The sequence below is a fragment of the Oncorhynchus tshawytscha genome, unplaced genomic scaffold (assembly GCF_018296145.1).
Source record: "Oncorhynchus tshawytscha isolate Ot180627B unplaced genomic scaffold, Otsh_v2.0 Un_contig_9496_pilon_pilon, whole genome shotgun sequence".
NCBI classification, from domain to species: domain Eukaryota; kingdom Metazoa; phylum Chordata; class Actinopteri; order Salmoniformes; family Salmonidae; genus Oncorhynchus; species Oncorhynchus tshawytscha.
In genome coordinates this window covers 48,330-66,783 of record NW_024609324.1, presented here as the reverse complement: position 1 = coordinate 66,783, position 18,454 = coordinate 48,330, and the positions used below count along the sequence as shown (strand labels likewise).

The 18,454-nt window shown below is 46.2% G+C and overlaps 2 protein-coding genes across 2 annotated transcripts; both read left to right on the top strand.

Moving 5' to 3' along the window:
* Positions 1-5,494: 5,494 nt before the first annotated feature.
* LOC121844603 (mesencephalic astrocyte-derived neurotrophic factor-like) lies at positions 5,495-12,370 on the top strand. Its single transcript, XM_042314880.1, has 4 exons — positions 5,495-5,673; positions 8,902-9,029; positions 9,166-9,307; positions 11,402-12,370. Exons 1-4 carry the CDS (start codon positions 5,583-5,585, stop codon positions 11,584-11,586), a joined length of 546 nt encoding a protein of 181 aa, XP_042170814.1. The 5' UTR covers positions 5,495-5,582; the 3' UTR covers positions 11,587-12,370.
* Positions 12,371-13,404: 1,034 nt separating this feature from the next.
* LOC121844602 (putative RNA-binding protein 15B) lies at positions 13,405-16,433 on the top strand. The gene has a single exon (XM_042314879.1). The coding sequence runs from the start codon at positions 13,676-13,678 to the stop codon at positions 16,229-16,231; it is 2,556 nt and encodes an 851-aa protein (XP_042170813.1). The 5' UTR covers positions 13,405-13,675; the 3' UTR covers positions 16,232-16,433.
* The last annotated feature ends 2,021 nt before the right edge of the window (positions 16,434-18,454 follow it).

The window sequence follows — 18,454 nt, the reverse complement described above, 5'->3', positions numbered from 1 at the left end:
TGTTGTCACTTTCTCCTGTTGTCATGTTCTCATGTCCTCCAACTGTCATGTTTTCATGTCCTCCTGTTGTCATGTTCTCATGTCCTCCTGTTGTCATGTTCTCATGTCCTCCTGTTGTCATGTCCTCCTGTTGTCATGTCCTCCTGTTGTCATGTCCTCCTGTTTTCATGTCCTCCTGTTGTCATGTCCTCCTGTTGTCGTTTTCTCCTGTTGTCATGTTCTCTTGTCCTCATGTTCTCATGTTCTCATGTCCTCCTGTTGTCATGTCCTCCAGCTGTCATGTTCTCATGTCCTCCAGCTGTCATGTCCTCATGTCCTCCAGCTGTCATGTTGTTATGTCCTCCAGCTGTCATGTTCTTATGTCCTCCAGCTGTCATGTTCTCATGTCCTCCAGCTGTCATGTTCTCATGTCCTCCAGCTGTCATGTCCTCATGTCCTCCAGCTGTCATGTTCTCATGTCCTCCAGCTGTCATGTTCTCATGTCCTCCAGCTGTCATGTTCTCATGTCCTCCAGCTGTCATGTCCTCATGTCCTCCAGCTGTCATGTCCTCATGTCCTCCAGCTGTCATGTTCTCTTGTCCTCCTGTGGTCATGTTCTCCTGTTGTCTTTTCCTCCTGTTGTCACTTTCTCCTGTTGTCATGTTCTCATGTCCTCCAACTGTCATGTTTTCATGTCCTCCACCTGTCATGTTCTCCTGTCCTCCTGTTGTCATGTTCTCAGGTCCTCCTGCTGTCATGTTCTCATGTTTTCATGCCCTCCAACTGTCATGTTCTCATATCCTCCTGCTGTCATGTTCTCAGGTCCTCCAGCTGTCAAGTTCTCCTCTTATCTCCTCACGTCCCTCATGTTTTCAGTACTCCTGTTGTCATGTTGTCATGTCCTCCAGCTGTCATGTCCTCCAGCTGTCATGTACTCCTGTTGTCATGTTCTCCTGTTGTTATGTCCTCATGTCCTCCAGGTGTCATGTTTTCATGATTTCATGTTCTCCTGTTGTCATGTTCTCCTGTTGTTATGTCCTCATGTCCTCCAGGTGTCATGTTCTCATGTTGTCATGTCCTCATGTCCTCCAGGTGTCATCTTCTCATGATTTCATGTTCTCCTGTTGTTATGTCCTCATGTCCTCCAGCTGTCAAGTTCTCACGTCCTCCAGCTGTCATGTTTTCAGTACTCCTGTTGTCATGTTGTCATGTCCTCCAGCTGTCATGTCCTCCAGCTGTCATGTACTCCTGTTGTCATGTTGTTATGTCCTCCAGCTGTCATGTACTCCTGTTGTCATGTTGTCATGTCCTCCAGCTGTCATGTTCTCATGTCCTCCAGCTGTCATGTTCTCATGTCCTCCAGCTGTCATGTCCTCCAGCTGTCATGTTCTCACGTCCTCCTGCTGTCATGTCCTCCAGCTGTCATGTTCTCATATCCTCCAGCTGTCATGTCCTCCAGCTGTCATGTTCTCAGGTCCTCCTGTTGTCATGTTCTCACGTCCTCCTGCTGTCATGGAATATTCTATCATATATATTTCCTCTTTCTCAGAAGGGACATGGCTACTGTAGGTGCATGTCTCCTAATGTAGAATTACTTTTATTTTTAAATAAATCGACTGACTTTAATTTATTTTCTAATGCTTTTGTATAGCTAATGTATTCCATATATAACAATGTCATACATAAGATGAAATTGTGTATTTATTAACCCCCCCTATAACACACTCAAAACAATGTCACACTACTACTGTCCGTTATGTGAGGATTGTACTCTTTGTGATGATGGGAGGTAGGGAGCGTTAAAAGTACATAAGGTTATTCACTGGTTGTGAGAGAGAGGGGGACTCAGACAGAGAGACAGACAACGCCAGCTGGCTCCCTTCCAGGCTCATACAAGCAGAGGGGTTAATCAGCCAATCACATGGTCAGCAAAGAGGTGCTCTCCCTCCCTCCCTCCCCTGCAGGTTCATCATTTCACCTCCAGGCCTGCTGCCGCTCCTAATCTACTGACACTAATCCTGATTTCTGAGTGTAAGAGGATGTAAGAGTGTTAATATAGTCACTAGTGGTAAGCGTGCGTAATGTATTTGATTAGATAGTGTGTCCTCCACAGATGGTATAAGCCAGTGCAACACCATTAGTTCGTTTTTAATTAGCAACTATATCTCTATGAGCAATGTTGCTGAAATAGCAGGAATTCCCCCTCATGTTTCCCATGTAATTTATACAGTTAAAAAAATAAATATTATTTTGCATACTCATGAATAGCATGCTTTCAGAGCCAAAAATATTTGAAGGAACATGTTATGCCTATGACCTATGACCTATGCAAAGCCTCTCAATTTATTTGATTTCTACAAATGGCGGTTACAAATGGCGGTTACAAAACAGTTTTGAAATCATTCCAGTTGTTGTTCCCCAGACCACCTCGTCAGGCTCTTCTCTCTCTCTCTCTCTCTCTCTCTCTGTAAGTAGTTATGACGAGGCTGTGGATTCATAAGGTTTTAAAGGGTCCATGTATAGAATGGGATTATTAATTGTCTGCCTTGTACTTTCTGATGTAAATGTTTGTTTTTTTGTTTGTTTTTTAATCTTAAAAAAAAAAAAAAATTGACAAACATACAAAAATATTTTGACTTCTTTCATTTTGCTTCATTATTGTGTGTGTTTTTCCATCAAAGACCAGACACATCTGGACAGTCGGCTACTTCTACGGCAAATTACTCCAAAGTAATTTATTGTATATATTGTGTTAGCATGAATCAACAGTGATGTGGATTGTAGATGTAAATACAACATGTTTTTTTTTTCTCCTGTGATGTGGAATTCATTTATTATTGATAATAATGCTAAACATTAAAGATCTTGTTTTATTGGCTCATTGATGTTTCAACTGGTCATTATTTATTAGCAGCGACGAGAGGAATGAGAAAACGGTGAACTATAAGTAATTAACATAGAAGAAGGTCATATCTAAAAGTAACTTGATTTTCTTTTTTAACTAGGCAAGTCAGTTAAAAACAAATTCTTATTTACAAGGACGGCCTACCCCGTCCAAACCCAGACGACGCTGGGCCAATTGTGCGCCGCCCTATGGGACTCCCAATCACATCCGGATGTGGTACAGCCTGGATTCAAACCAGGGACTGTTGTGACGCCTCTTGCACTGAGATGCAGTGCCTTAGACCGCTGCGCCACTCAGGAGCCCTATGCAAAGTATTAGATAGTAGGCCTACTATGAAGATACCGGAAAGCGGTTGCCTGTGATCGAATCAACATTCTGTAGCTAGAGGACACCATGTATTATTTTCTATTCTATAGTAAACCTTCTGTAAATCAAACTCATTTGCCAAGTAATTAACCAGTTTTGTTCTTGTTTTTGTTTATCATTTTCCTTGTTGGGCATAAAAGGCTAAAAACACCAGGAAATCAGCTCCAAGTGGTTTTCATTTTTGAAAATCTATTCAAGTATTTCCATGCATAAAGTAAATTCAGAAAGTATTCAGACCACTTGCATTTTTCCACATTTTATTGCATTGTTTTTTCCCCCTCATCAATCTACACACAATACCCCATAATGACATCACAACACCGCATAATGACATCACAAACCCCATAATGACATCACAACACCGCATAATGACATCACAATACCCCATAATAACATCACAATACCCCATAATGACATCACAATAACCCATAATGACATCACAATACCCCATAATGACATCACAACACCGCATAATGACATCACAAACCCCATAATGGCATCACAATACCCCATAATGACATCACAATACCCCATAATGACATCACAATACCCCATAATGACATCACAATACCCCATAATGACATCACAATAACCCATAATGACATCACAATACCCCATAATGACATCACAACACCGCATAATGGCATCACAATACCCCATAATGGCATCACAATACCCATAATGACATCACAATACCCCATAATGACATCACAATACCCCATAATGACATCACAATACCCCATAATGACAAAGCAAAAAACGTTTTTTTAGACATTTGTGCACAATATAAATTTACATTTACATAAGTATTCAGACCCTTTACTCAGTACTTTGCTGAAGCACCGATTACAGCGATTACAGCCTACAAGCTTGGCACACCTGTATTTGGGGAGTTTCTCCCGTTCTTCTCTGCAGATCCTCTCAAGCTCTGTCAGGTTGGATGGGGAGCGTAGCTGCACAGCTATTTTCAGGTCTTTCCAGAGATGTTCATTCAGGTTCAAGTCCGGGCTCTGGCTGGGCCACTCAAGGACATTCAGAGACTTGTCCTGAAGCCACTTCTGCATTGTCTGTGTGCTTAGGGTCATGGTCCTGTTGGAAGGTGAACCTTTGCCCCAGTCTGAGGTCCTAAGCACTCTGGAGCCGGTTTTCATCAATGACCTCTCTGTACTTTTCTCTGTTCATCTTTCCCTCGATCCTGACTAGTTTCACAGTCCCTGCCGCTGAAAAACATCCCCACAGCATGATGCTGCCACCACCATGCTTCACCGTAGGGATGGTGCCAGGTTTCCTCCAGATATGACACTTGGCATTCTGGCCAATCTTAGTTTCATCAGACCAGAGAATCTTGTTTCTCCTGGTCTGAGAGTCCTTTATGTGCCTTTTGGAAAACTCCAAGCGGGCTGTCATGCGCCTTTTACTGAGGAGTGGCTTCCGTCTGGCCACTCTACCATAAAGGCCTGATTTGTGGAGTGCTGCAGAGATGCTTGTCCTTCTGGAAGGTTCTCCCATCTCCACAAAGGAAATCTTGCTTCTCGTGTTTTCGCTTTGTCATTATGGGGGTATTGTGTGTTGATAATTATTATTTTTTTTAACTCTAGAATAAGGCTGTAATGTAACAAAATGTGGTAAAGGTCAAGGGGTCAGAATACTTTCTGAATGCACTGTAAAATAGATACATTATATATGATCGTTTCCCAATGTATTTATTAAGGTTTGAAATTATTTTGTTTCTGTCAGTTACTATCTGTTTGGGCTTCCTTGAAGTCAATTTGCAGGGTAATTATGTTCAGGCACCCCGACCATCTGCTCAAGAAAAAAATCTACAAGTGGCTGATAATGTAGTTGGGGACCCTGTAATAAAAGTAAAGAAAGCAGTCTTAAATGTATAGCTGCTGACACAGACAGCGCGGTAAAGAGCAGTGTGTCTCTGTTCTATTCTAGATGTTTCCATCTGAACTGCTCTGATATGACTGTAAAGGTTAAGGTCCCGTAATATACAGAGTTCTAATCCAATCGAATGGCGCCAACTGGACGACCTCCCCAGAATGAAGAGCATCTGTCCAATCAGAGAAAAGTGCGTCGCGTTGCACAGAACGAACCAATCGCGTTCTAGAGAGTGAAATGAGAGCCAATTGGAAGCCTTCGTAGATTGACGTGTCCATCAGGAAGCGTTGGCAGAATCGGGACATTGCGTGCTCACATTACCGGTTTCAACTCTAACTGCTCATGTGTAGCTGGTATTTTTTTTTTCGCTAAACAGGTAGTTTTGTATCGTAACGTTTAGCTAGGTACATCTAGCTAAACTAGATTAAGTTAGTTTATTAATTGTAAAATGTTGTGTTTGACTAGTTTGTCGGTCGCCCTCGCAGCGCTGGCTCTGGTACCGAGCATTAGCGACGCTTTGAAAGATGGGGATTGTGAAGGTGGGTTGGTTTGTCTCATATTTATGCCACTTTGGATATAACTAGCTAGTTAGTCGTAGTTAAGTTTTATGGCAATCTACAATTCCATGCTGTGTCATTGGCATGGATTCTTCGCCAAATAGCCTAGACGTTGGCTATAATTCAATACATTGAAATGTCTTTCAATGCGCTCTTAATTTTGTTTGTTTGCAGAGAAGTATTGTAGCTGGCTGTGTCTCGCTAACTAGTACCTGTTAATTGCTCATTAGGACCTTGCCTTGTGCCCCAGCCAGGTCAGATATTGCCTGTGGTTTCTGTTGGTGAGGCAATATGCTCCCATGTCAAGCTATTGTTTCTCTGTTAGATGGGATAGCTGATACTTGACTGTCTATTGTTCAGCTTTGTCCAGGGCAGTGGTTCCCAAACGTTTTATAGTCCCGTACCCTTCAAACATTCAACCTCCAGCTGTGCCCCCTCTAGCCCCAGGGTCTGCTGTACCTCCTCTCCCCAGGGTCTGCTGTACCCCAGCCCCAGGGTCTGCTGTGCCCCAGGGTCTGCTGTACTCTAGCCCCAGGGTCTGCTGTACCCCCTCTAGCCCCAGGGTCAGCTGTGCCTCCTCTAGCCCCAGGGTCAGCTGTCAGCTGTGCCTCCTCTAGCCCCAGGGTCAGCTGTGCCTCCTCTAGCCCCAGGGTCAGCTGTACCCCCTCTAGCCCCAGGGTCAGCTGTACCCCCTCTAGCCCCAGGGTCAGCCCAGCCCCAGGGGTCAGCTGTACCCCCTCTAGCCCCAGGGTCAGCTGTACCCCCTCTAGCCCCAGGGTCAGCTGTACCCCCTCTAGCCCCAGGGTCAGCTGTACCTCCTCTAGCCCCAGGGTCAGCTGTACCCCTCTAGCCCCAGGGTCAGCTGTACCCCCTAGCCCCAGGGTCAGCTCTAGCCCCAGGGTCAGCTGTACCCCCTCTAGCCCCAGGGTCAGCTGTACCCCCTCTAGCCCCAGGGTCAGCTGTACCCCCTCAGCTGTACCCCTCTAGCCCCAGGGTCAGCTGTACCCCCTCTAGCCCCAGGGTCAGCTGTACCCCCTCTAGCCCCAGGGTCAGCTGTACCCCCTCTAGCCCCAGGGTCAGCTGTACCCCTCTAGCCCCAGGGTCCCTGTACCCAGGGTCAGCTGTACCCCTCTAGCCCCAGGGTCAGCTGTACCCCCTCTAGCCCCAGGGTCAGCTGTACCCCCTCTAGCCCCAGGGTCAGCTGTACCCCCTCTAGCCCCAGGGTCAGCTGTACCCCCTCTAGCCCCAGGGTCAGCTGTACCTCCTCTAGCCCCAGGGTCAGCTGTACCTCCTCTAGCCCCAGGGTCAGCTGTACCTCCTCTAGCCCCAGGGTCAGCTGTACCTCCTCTAGCCCCAGGGTCAGCTGTACCCCCTCTAGCCCCAGGGTCAGCTGTACCTCCTCTAGCCCCAGGGTCAGCTGTACCCCCTCTAGCCCCAGGGTCAGCATACTCTCAGATGTTGTTTTTTTGCCATCATTGTAAGGCTGCCACACACACTATATGATACATTTATTAAACATAAGAATGAGTGAGTTTGTGTCACTACCCGGCTCGTGGGAAGTGACAGCTCTTATAGTACCAGGGCATACATAACAATCAATCATTTTGCTCTTTATTTAACCATCTTCCATATAAAACCTTATTTGTATATTGAAAATTCACCTCAGGGTAATGAGAAGGATGTGCTTGAAAGGATGCACATAACTCTGCAATGTTGGGTTGTATTGGAGATTCTGTCTTAAATAATTTTCCACACAGTCTGTGCCTGTATTTCGTTTTCACGTTAGTGAGAGCCGAGAATCCACTCTCACATAGGTACGTGGTTGCAAAGGGCATCAGTGTCTTAGCGCGATTTGCTAAGACAGGGATACTCTGAGTGCAGCCCAATTCAGAAATCTGGTGGTGGCTTCTGATTTTCACAGAACCGCTTGTTGCAATTTCGATGAGGCTCTCTTGTTCAGATATCGGTAAGTGGACTGGAGGCAGGGTATGAAAGGATAATGAATCCAGTTGTTTGTGTCGTCCGTTTCGGGAAAGTACCTGCGTAATTGCTCACCCAACTCACTCCGTTGCTTTGCTATATCACATTTCACATTTGACATTGTCTGTAAGCTTGAGTTCATTTGCACACACACAAATCATACAATGATGAAAAGAGCTGTGTGTTGTCCCAGTTAATGCAGACAGAGAAGCGCTCCAACTTCTTAGCCTCAGTTTTGTCCCGCACATTGAATATAGTTGCGGAGAGTCCCTCTAATCCTAGATTCAGATCATTCAGGTGATTTTTAATTTAGAAAAAAATGCATCACCCAGAGAGGCCAGTCATGTGACTCGTCATCATGCAAGTTGTCAAACAAGTGAAAACGTTAAGCTTGTCTCTCAATTGAAAAAAATGCAAGTACTTTGCCCCTTGATAACCAGCCTCTCGGTTGATGCTGCAGTGTACCCAAGAGCCTCTCGGTGGATGCTGCAGTGTACCCAAGAGCCTCTCGGTTGATGCTGCAGTGTACCCAGGTATCGTCGGGAGCAACTGCTTGCACGCACGTTACCACTCCACTATGTCTCCCAGTCATGGCTTTTGCTCCATCAGTACAGAAACCAACATGAGCAGCAGCTACGTTTGGCTACATACGGACCGCTAGTGGAATTCCCGTGAGAGAGTAACGGTTAATGTGATTGGATGATAATTATTTGACTAGGCTTCCTGTATTTGACATTGTGTTGTTATTTCGCTGAACACTAGATGGTTTAATTTTATATTTGGCAGTGAAACAAGGCTAATCAGGAGAGGAGAAAAAAACCTCACCTAAATGTATAGCCCCATTGGAAAATATAAATGGACTGTTTGAAAATGTGAAAAAAATGTTTTTTTTGGGGGGGGGGGTGGTATTTAAAAATATGTAAATCACATTTTTATTTGGCCCCCGATGGCATACCCCAGTTTGCGAATACCTGGTCTAGTGTATTGGCCTATATAACCTACTGTAACAGAACAGACTGACCATAGAAGTCTGAGTTGTAAAACCTAACCTCCTATATATAATGTTGTTAGTATTGCTGGAGTTACCCATGTTTTGCATACCATCAGATTAGCAAAAATGTTATAATAGTAAAGTATATAGAAAGGAAGTCATGCCATCTCTGTACACTCCTAACATCCTAATGTAATAATGGTCATTCCTTGTTTTGTGTTGTTTCCTCCCTTTTTCAGTGTGTGTGAGCTTCCTGGGAAGGTTATATCAGTCATTGCAAGACAACAACGTTAAATTCACCAGCGCAGACATCGAGAAGGCCCTAGTCAAAACCTGCAAAGACGCCAAGGGCAAGGAAAACCGCTTTGTAAGTGATTTTTAGGCTAATGTTTTAGTTTAATGTAAGTCTAGTCGATAAGTAGTTACATTGTGTCCTATCCAGATTATCCACTGAATTTGTTCATTTAATTGCTGTTATTTTTCGTTCTTCTGTGTACCCTTAGTGTTACTACATTGGTGGAACACATGACGCTGCCACCAAAATCCTCAACGAGATCTCCAAGCCCCTGAGCTACCACGCGCCGGTGGACAAGATCTGTGAGAAACTAAAGAAGCAGGACAGTCAGATCTGTGAACTGAAATACGGTAAGGAAACAAATGTAGGACCCATCTCGGATGACTTGGTTATTTGTAAGTTAAATCAATACTTTAGTACCGAACCACACTTTTTTTTATTTTACTAGGCAAGTCAGTTATGAACAAATCTCTTATTTTCAATGACGGCCTAGGAACAGTGGGTTAACTGCCTGTTCAGGGGCAGAACGACAGATTTGTACCTTGTCAGGTCGGGGATTTGAACTTGCAACCTTCTGGCTACGAGTCCAACGCTCTAACCACTAGGCTACCCTGCCTCCCCTTAAGTTGTTTAACATAAGGATGTAGAAGATACTCTGTATGGTACACAGTCTATGTTAGCATCCCTCAATTCCATGTCTCTGACAGCTAAACCCTGCTTAAGTCTCAATTTCAATTTTTTTTTGTCCCTTATTTGTTCCCATAGTTTATCCTCTTTCACGTGGGACACATCACAGTGCTCATAGTAAATACTTGTCACAATACCATTACATGCTGACTACACCGGTCACGTCGCGTGCAAATATCAAATCAAATGTATTTATAAAGCCCTTCAGCTGATGTCACAAAGTGCTGTACAGAAACCCAGCCTAAAACCCCCAAACAGCAAGCAATGCAGGTGTAGAAGCACGGTGGCTAGGATAAACTCCCTAGAAAGGCACGAACCTAGGAAGAAACCTAGAGAGGAACCAGGCTATGTGGGGTGGCCAGTCCTCTTCTGGCTGTGCCGGGTGGAGATTATAACAGAACATGGCCAAGATGTTCAAATGTTCATAGATGACCAGCATGGTCAAATAATAATAATCACAGTAGTTGTCGAGGTGCAGCAAGGCAGCACCTCAGGAGTAAAGTTGTCAGTTGGCTTTTCATAGCCGATCATTCAGAGTATCTCTACCGCTCCTGCTGTCTCTAGAGAGTTGAAAACAGCAGGTCTGGGACAGGTAGCACGTCCGGTGAACAGGTCAGGGTTCCATAGCCGCAGGAAGAAGAGTTGAAACTGGGGCAGCATTACTACAACGACTGCATGATATAAATATATATTAATGTATACATGCATGTTATTCAGTCATTGCACCGAACACTGCGTCAGCGAGCGTCTGCGTGGCCAGGCGCTAAAATAGAATCATATGTGACGCTCAACTCGCTGCCAGTCTGACCTCTCCCATCTCCTCATTGGTTTTTAGGAGCATATAAACACGTGATTGAAAGATGAACTGATGTCCACACAGTCGTTGTAGTAATGCACCGTAAAGTTGGTTACCAACTGCCATATAAATTCCAACAAAAAAAAGAAGCCTGAGGAAGGAAAAAGATGACGAGAAAGGAATTCGGTTTTCCCGTGTCATCTGTGGATTAATTGTCGGAGTAGAGGACCTTGTGCATTTTCAGGTAAAATAACAACCCAATGTTTATATCCCAGGACAAATTATCTAGCAACAGCAAGCTAGCTAGATAAATTGACATAAATATTTAATGCTTTTCGACCTGTCCCCAAATTAATATCATTGGTTCAGAGTTTGTTTTGATATTTCAACCTGCGTGTCCTCATTCACTTCTGGTGTGGGTCAACAAAATCAACGTGCGTGCGATGGCACGCTCGCGTCCAGTTTGGTCAGCTTGTTAGATAATGGTTTGTGGATCATGATAAGTCCAAAACATTGTACAATGTCGGCCCGTGGCTATTTCCAACCCCCGTCTGGCATATTACAAGTTATTTACATACACAAACACAGGTGAGGACTGATTTTCCATGTCATGGGGGGTTGACTATTATTGCCTCACAGTGAAATTTGACCTCTCTTCCTGGAACGACACTACATTCTACTGTTAATCACACGGCATGGAATGCAGAGTCTTGTTTAACCTTTTTAGTGAACAGATTTTGACATCAGCAACTGCTGAGAGATTCATACTGGTATGTAACTGGTGTCACTGTGTGAGCTTTCTTAACAGAAGCCTATAGCTTCATTCCTTCATCCCAATCCTCTACCACACACACTTGGTTAACCCTCCTGAACCCCCCCCCCTGTTCTTAGCCAGTTAAACCACTGAAATGCTAGCAGGATCTGTTAAAGATGGCATCTTCACCTTCTCTCCTCTCTGCAGACAAACAGCTGGACCTGAGCACCGTGGATCTGAAGAAGCTGAAGGTGAAGGAATTGAAGAAGATCCTGGAGGTGTGGGGAGAGTCGTGTAAAGGCTGCGCCGAGAAGTCTGACTTCATCCGCAAGATCAATGAACTCATGCCCAAGTACGCCCCCAACGCAGCTAAAGCACGGAGGGAACTTTAACCAGAGGGAGAAGGGGGATGCAGGCCTGGGATTGTATTCAGTGTCTCAAAGTAGAAATTCTGATCTAGGACCAGTTTTGCCTTTTTTTTTTTTTTTTTATTACATTTTTTGTTGTTGATCATAATGAATAAGACTCTGTATCAAGCATCTCGATTAGGAGTGTTGATTTTAGGATCAGCCCCCCCCCCTGTCCTTTCCGACATTTTATTATTTGTGATCTAAATGCCAAATCTAATCCTAGATCAGCTCCAACTCTGAGACAGTTTGGCTTGAATGCACCCTAGTCCCTATATAGTGCACTTCCTTTGACCAGAGCCCTGTGGGGAGTATGGTACCATTTGGGATGATACCTTTGTTTATACAGGCCCTGGGGAAGGGGCTTTGGGTGTCCTGAGAGGGTATTTTGTGGTGGGTAATGTTCGCTGTGCGGCATATGAACCACCTGTCAGTCTGTACATGACCTTCGTTTTTTTTTTTTCGTGTTTTTTAATGGATATACTTGTTTTTTTGTCTTAATAACGGTATAATCAAATATAACAGGTGTGGACAAGCTCATATGCAGAAGGTCTTAGACAGTGGGTGTAGTAAGACCTGATTCTACCGACCTACTAATCATCAAATCGAGACCTTGATTTGTACCCTCTACAAATAAGCTTGGCCACCCCTGAAATATATATATTTTTTAAAGAGAAGATAAAACTATTGAAATGGGCTTTTCTTTCACACAACCTTACATGTTTATTACAAATGTTCTGTACTTTTTCATTAAAATACAAAAACAAGGTGTCAGAAGTCATGGTGTTTTAATAGTCAATGCTGGTGGTATCATCACACATGGTCATAAATATATAGTTTGCCATGAGTGTTTTCTACTGAACAAAACAGAAATGGAACAGGTAGTAAAATATCCTAGAAATTATTCATATGCACAAAAAGCTTCTTTTTTTTTTTCAAATTTTGTGCACAAATTTGTTTATACCCCTTGTTAGTCAACATTTCTCCATTGCCAAGATAATCCATCCACCTGACAGGTGTGGCATATCAAGAAGCTGATTAAACAGCATGATCATTACACAGGTGCACCTTGTGCTGGGGACAATAAAAGGCCTCTCAAATGTGCAGTTTTGTCACACAACACAATGCCACAGATGTTTTGAAGGAGTGTGCAATTTGCCATGCTGACTGCAGAAATGTCCACCAGAGCTCTTACCAGCATTTAATGTTCATTTCTCTATCATAAGCTGCCTCCGTTTGAGAGAATTTGGCAGTCTGTCCAACTGGCCTCACAACCACTGACCACGTGTACAGCGTTGTGTGGTTGAGCGGTCTGCTAATGTCAGTGTTGTGAGCAGAGTGCCCCATGGTGGCGGTGGGGTTATGGTATGGGCAAGCATAAGCTATGAACACAATTGCATTTTATTGATGGCAATTTGAATGCACCAAAAAAATACCTTGACTAAATCGTGAGGCCCATTTTTTTTTTCAAGGTATCTATGACCAACAGATGCATATCTGTATTCCCAGAAATGTGAAATCCATAGATTAGGACCGAATGAATTGATTTAAACTGACTAATTTCCTCATATGAACTGTAAAATCAATGAAATTGTTGCAGTTATTTTAGTTCAGTGTAATTCCAAATGCATGTGAAACATTTTTCTATTTAACATTTGATCACTTCTCATTTCCATAGCAGATATTATACTTGTGCCTTATCTAATTCGTGTCATATATTTGCAAGACTTTGGGTGAGCAGTATCTGCTTCCGCATGACGTCCCTAGCCCTGCGGCTACGTCGCCTCAAACCCCTCCCATTGGCGGAACGTATACATTCCTTTTGTCCAAGATGGCGGAGTTGAAACAGGTTCACAGATTCTAAATATGTTTTTAAACGCGTTTAACCTTTTTTATTTTATATCGGAATACGTGCAAAGTCTTTAACGTCGCGAACATTAGTTACAAGTTATTAACGTCATTTTATGTGTAACGTCTCCCAAAAGTGAGGAATTTGCTTACAGATCGGATTTTTTTTTTCTGCAGACACTGGCTGGCTAGTTAGCAACAAAAAAAGTTTGGGCACCGTTTGAAAATGAAGCGACAGGCCGGGAGGGACTCCAGTCCTAGTAGGACTTTAACGAAACGAATCCGGGAAAGAGAGCGGGACCGGGACGGGGCACGGAGAGAGGACCTGCCGCTCCCACCACTTGCTTTGCTGCTCGCTGAAACCGGGAGGCAACATGCTCGGAGTAGGAGCAGGGAACGAGAAAAGACACGGCTTCGGGAGGAGCGTGGAGGCACCGGAGACCCCCTCCACCACCGACAACAACACCACGACCTCGATCTCCTCGGCCGACCCTCTCTCCGGACTACAGCCGTCCTGCCTAAAGGCAAAGCGGCAGCCGAACTACTGGGCCTCCGGGGGGGAGCCGGTGGGACTCTGGAATACAAATCGTTGCTCATTAGCAATCTCGGCTCGGTGCTTTCTGACGAGCACGTTGAAGACGGACTGTTTCACGAGTTTAAAAAGTTTGGTGACGTTAGTGTGAAACTATCTCACACTCCAGAACTAGGCCGAGTCGCCTACATCAATTTCCGGCACCCGGAGGACGCTAAAGAGGCCAGGCATGCCAAAACCAGGCTAGTACTCTATGACCGCCCTCTCAAAGTAGAGCCCATGTACGTCCGGCGGCGCAGCTGCACGCCGCCGGATATGGGCTATGTCCCTATCCATGGCGCCCCATATCCCTCTTATAGACAGAGGTCCCTCTCCCCCTGCCCTGGAGTTAGTAGTATCAGAGATATCCGACCACCAAGACATTACCATGTAGAGGGACTGGGACTGAGCAGAGAGAGGGAGAGGATCTTAGATTACTATGGGATGTTAGAGGAGAGGGGAAGGCTATACGGGCTGCCTGTACCTGAGCATGATGACATAAAACCTGAGGACGACGCGAGGGCGTGCAGGAACCTGTTCATCGGCAACCTGGATCACAACGTCACCGAGGGCGAGCTGAGGAGAGGCTTCGATAAGTACGGCATCATTGAGGAAGTTGTGATTAAACGACCGGCGCGCGGTCAGGGTGGAGCCTACGCTTTCCTCAAGTTCCAAAACTTAGACATGGCTCACCGGGCTAAGATAACCATGCAGGGTCGCGTGATTGGCGGGAACCCGGTGAAGATAGGCTACGGTAAGGCCAACCCAACCACCAGACTCTGGGTAGGTGGGCTGGGACCCAGCAATTCCCTGGCAGCCCTGGCCAGAGAGTTTGACCGTTTTGGCAGCATTCGGAACATACACTATGCGAAAGGGGATAGTTTTGCCTACATTCAGTATGAGAGCCTAGATGCCTCTCAGGCTGCATGCACTCAGATGAGAGGGTTCCCTCTAGGAGGCCCAGAGAGGAGGCTGAGGGTGGACTTTGCCAAGGCTGAGGAGCCCCTGCCTCGTAGTTACCCAACAGGATACCAGCCCCCTGTGTCCCAGCCTGCCCACCTGGACCTGCTGAGGCATCGCGACCGTAGCCTGGAGAGAGAGCTACGCTCCCGGGAACGCTCGCCCCCCTCCCACGCCCTGTTCACTCAGCGGGAGAGAGAGAGACTGCTGGACAGGGGGGACAGAGAGTTCATCTCTCCAACAAATAGCCTTGAGCGCAGGGGGAGTGAAGCTTTTGGGGTGTCTCGTGGTGGCCGAGGGGACCGGGCAGCCCGGAGCCGAAGCAGAGAGCGCTGGCTGAAGGAGAGAGACGCAGAGCGGGCTGGGGCGGAGAGACGCAGACACAGGTCCCTTTCCCTTGATGGACCCTCTCAGGAGAAGGAGAGAGGCATGTCCAAGGTGAGAGGAGAAGCAGGGCCAGCTTCTCCAGAAGACAGCCCAGACAGAGCCAGGGTCCGGGCCCCAGACTCTACCACCGAGCCCAGGGGACAGAGCCCCGACAGCAGCCGCCACTCCAACGAGGACCGGGCCGGCCAGGACGGCCACGAAACAGCCTCCAGCCGGGACCGTCACAAGAAGACTGGCGGGGACAGAGAGAAGGACCGTGACCGCAACCACCGTGCCAGCGACACAAACCACACCTCAGACACAGTTAAGAAAGACCCCAGAACACCCAGTACGCTGTCGGAGTGTGCCACCACCCTCACCAAAGCCTGGCACGGTCACTTCACCCTGAAGAACTCCTGTTTCCCCACTAACATGCACCTGTTAGAGGGAGGCTCCGGGTTCTTCCACTCTGTCATGAAGGACCACCAGGCCAAGGGGAAACTGACCCAGCTGAAGATCGCCCAGCGACTGAGGATGGACAAGACCAGGTTGAACGAGGTCACCAGGAGGATCAAGCATGGTGGCTCCGAGGGCTACGCTGTTCTCCTGGCCCTCCAGGGCCCCATCGACCGCGAGTCCCCTCCACCTGAAGCAGGCCTACAGATCAGACTCCTCCGTCACCTGGTCACCTACCTGAGGAACAAAGAGGCTGCCGGAGTGATCAGTCTACCTGTAGGTGGGGCTAAGGAGGGAGGAAAGGGGGGCATGCTGTACGCCTTCCCCCCATGTGACTTCTCCCAGCAGTTACTCCAGAGTGCACACAGGACTTTGGGGAATCTGGATGAAGAGCACCTGGTGGTTGTTATTGTCAATGACTCTGCCTAACTTAGACAGAAGACACCTCTTTGTGGTGTTGGCTGTCAATGTTATTACACCCACGTTAACAGACAGCTGTCAGTAGGGCTGGGAATTTCCAGGGACCTCATCATACTTAGGTGCCGATACGATTTGTATTGTGATTCTCACAATTCTATTTGTATTGTGATTCTCACGATTCTATTTGTATTGTGATTCTCACGATTCTATTTGTATTGTGATTCGATACTGTGATTTCATTGCGATTCGATGTTCCAAACATTGCTCACCACATGTCTGCTGCAGAGGGACAAGAGAGCGAGCCAGGAGAAAATGAGTTTTGATCAGTCTATGAATTAAAAGTGCTGAAAACAAATTGACTCCCAATTTAAAAAGAAGATGGAGAACAACACCTATGAAGGAAAAATACTGGAGTTTTTTGTGCTGGTACAGCCAGCCAACTAGCGCATTAAATAATATTGGGATATTGTCAAACTGATATTGTCTCAACATGTCGTCAAATAATATCCCAATATGTAAATTGTTTTAAAGTAAGACACAACTGGTGTTGGAGACTATCAGTGTCTCTATGGTGGTGTTGGAGACTGTCAGTGTCTCTATGGTGGTGTCATGTCCTCCCACCACCACCACCACATGGTGTGTCTGGCCCCCCTCCAGACTGTCAGTGTCTCTATGGTGGTGTTGGGAGACGGTCAGTGTCTCTATGGTGGTGTTGGACCCTGTCAGTGTGTCTATGGTGGTGTTGGAGACTGTCAGTGTCTCTATGGTGGTGTTGGAGACTGTCAGTGTCTCTATGCTGGTGTTTGAGACTGTCAGTGTCTCTATGCTGGTGTTTGAGACTGTCAGTGTCTCTATGCTGGTGTTGGAGACTGTCAGTGTCTCTATGCTGGTGTTGGAGACTGTCAGTGTCTCTATGCTGGTGTTGGAGACTGGTCAGTGTCTCTATGGTGGTGTTGGAGACTGTCAGTGTCTCTATGGTGGTGTTGGAGACTGTCAGTGTCTCTATGGTGGTGTTGGAGACTGTCAGTGTCTCTATGGTGGTGTTGGGAGACTGTCAGTGTCTCTATGGTGGTGTTGGAGACTGTCAGTGTCTCTATGGTGGTGTTGGAGACTGTCAGTGTCTCTATGGTGGTGTTGGAGACTGTCAGTGTCTCTATGGTGGTGTTGGAGACTGTCAGTGTCTCTATGGTGGTGTTGGACTGTCAGTGTCTCTATGGTGGTGTTGGAGACTGTCAGTGTCTCTATGGTGGTGTTGGAGACTGTCAGTGTCTCTATGCTGGTGTTGGACCCTGTCAGTGTCTCTATGCTGGTGTTGGAGACTGTCAGTGTCTCTATGCTGGTGTTGGAGACTGTCAGTGTCTCTATGGTGGTGTTGGAGACTGTCAGTGTCTCTATGGTGGTGTTGGGAGACCTGGTCAGTGTCTCTATGGTGGTGTTGGACCCTGTCAGTGTCTCTATGGTGGTGTTGGACCCTGTCAGTGTGTCTATGGTGGTGTTGGAGACTGTCAGTGTCTCTATGGTGGTGTTGGAGACTGTCAGTGTCTCTATGGTGGTGTTGGAGACTGTCAGTGTCTCTATGGTGGTGTTGGACCCTGTCAGTGTGTCTATGGTGGTGTTGGAGACTGTCAGTGTCTCTATGGTGGTGTTGGACCCTGTCAGTGTCTCTATGGTGGTGTTGGACCCTGTCAGTGTCTCTATGGTGGTGTTGGACCCTGTCAGTGTCTCTATGGTGGTGTTGGAGACTGTCAGTGTCTCTATGGTGGTGTCATGTCCTCCCACCACCACCACCATATGGTGTGCCTGCCCCTTCCAGACTGTCTGTGTCTGTATAGGGGCCCACACCGTGAACACACTGAAGCCACCTTAGAGGACATGATAGTTTAGCCGTCTGTCGGTGTCGCTACCCCCGTGTACAAACGGAGACAGAGCTGTGTCTCTCCAAGCATGGGAACTTCTGACTCTTGAGACAGACTTTAGGAGGTCTGGCCGACTCGTAGGACAGACATGATTTTGTACGTAGTCTGGTGCATTAGTGAAACACTTCTAGTGAGTATGGGATTGTTGTTCATACATACTGTTGTATATTTTTTTTAAATGGAATTGACCAAGCAGTATATCTACAGGTTACTTCCACAGCGGTAGTATAATTCATAGGATGGTTTGCATGTTGGACTTATTTGTCTTTGTTTTTATTGAGCCATTCCTGAAGTTCCATGTTCGTTTTTTTTTTGT

Coding starts and splice junctions, on each gene's coding strand:
- LOC121844603 (XM_042314880.1), top strand. CDS start 5,583: ATGTTGTGTTTGACTAGTTTGTCGGTCGCCCTCGCAGCGCTGGCTCTG. Junction 5,674..8,901: donor GAAAGATGGGGATTGTGAAG/GTGGGTTGGTTT, acceptor TCCCTTTTTCAG/TGTGTGTGAGCTTCCTGGGA. Junction 9,030..9,165: donor AGGGCAAGGAAAACCGCTTT/GTAAGTGATTTT, acceptor GTGTACCCTTAG/TGTTACTACATTGGTGGAAC.
- LOC121844602 (XM_042314879.1), top strand. CDS start 13,676: ATGAAGCGACAGGCCGGGAGGGACTCCAGTCCTAGTAGGACTTTAACG.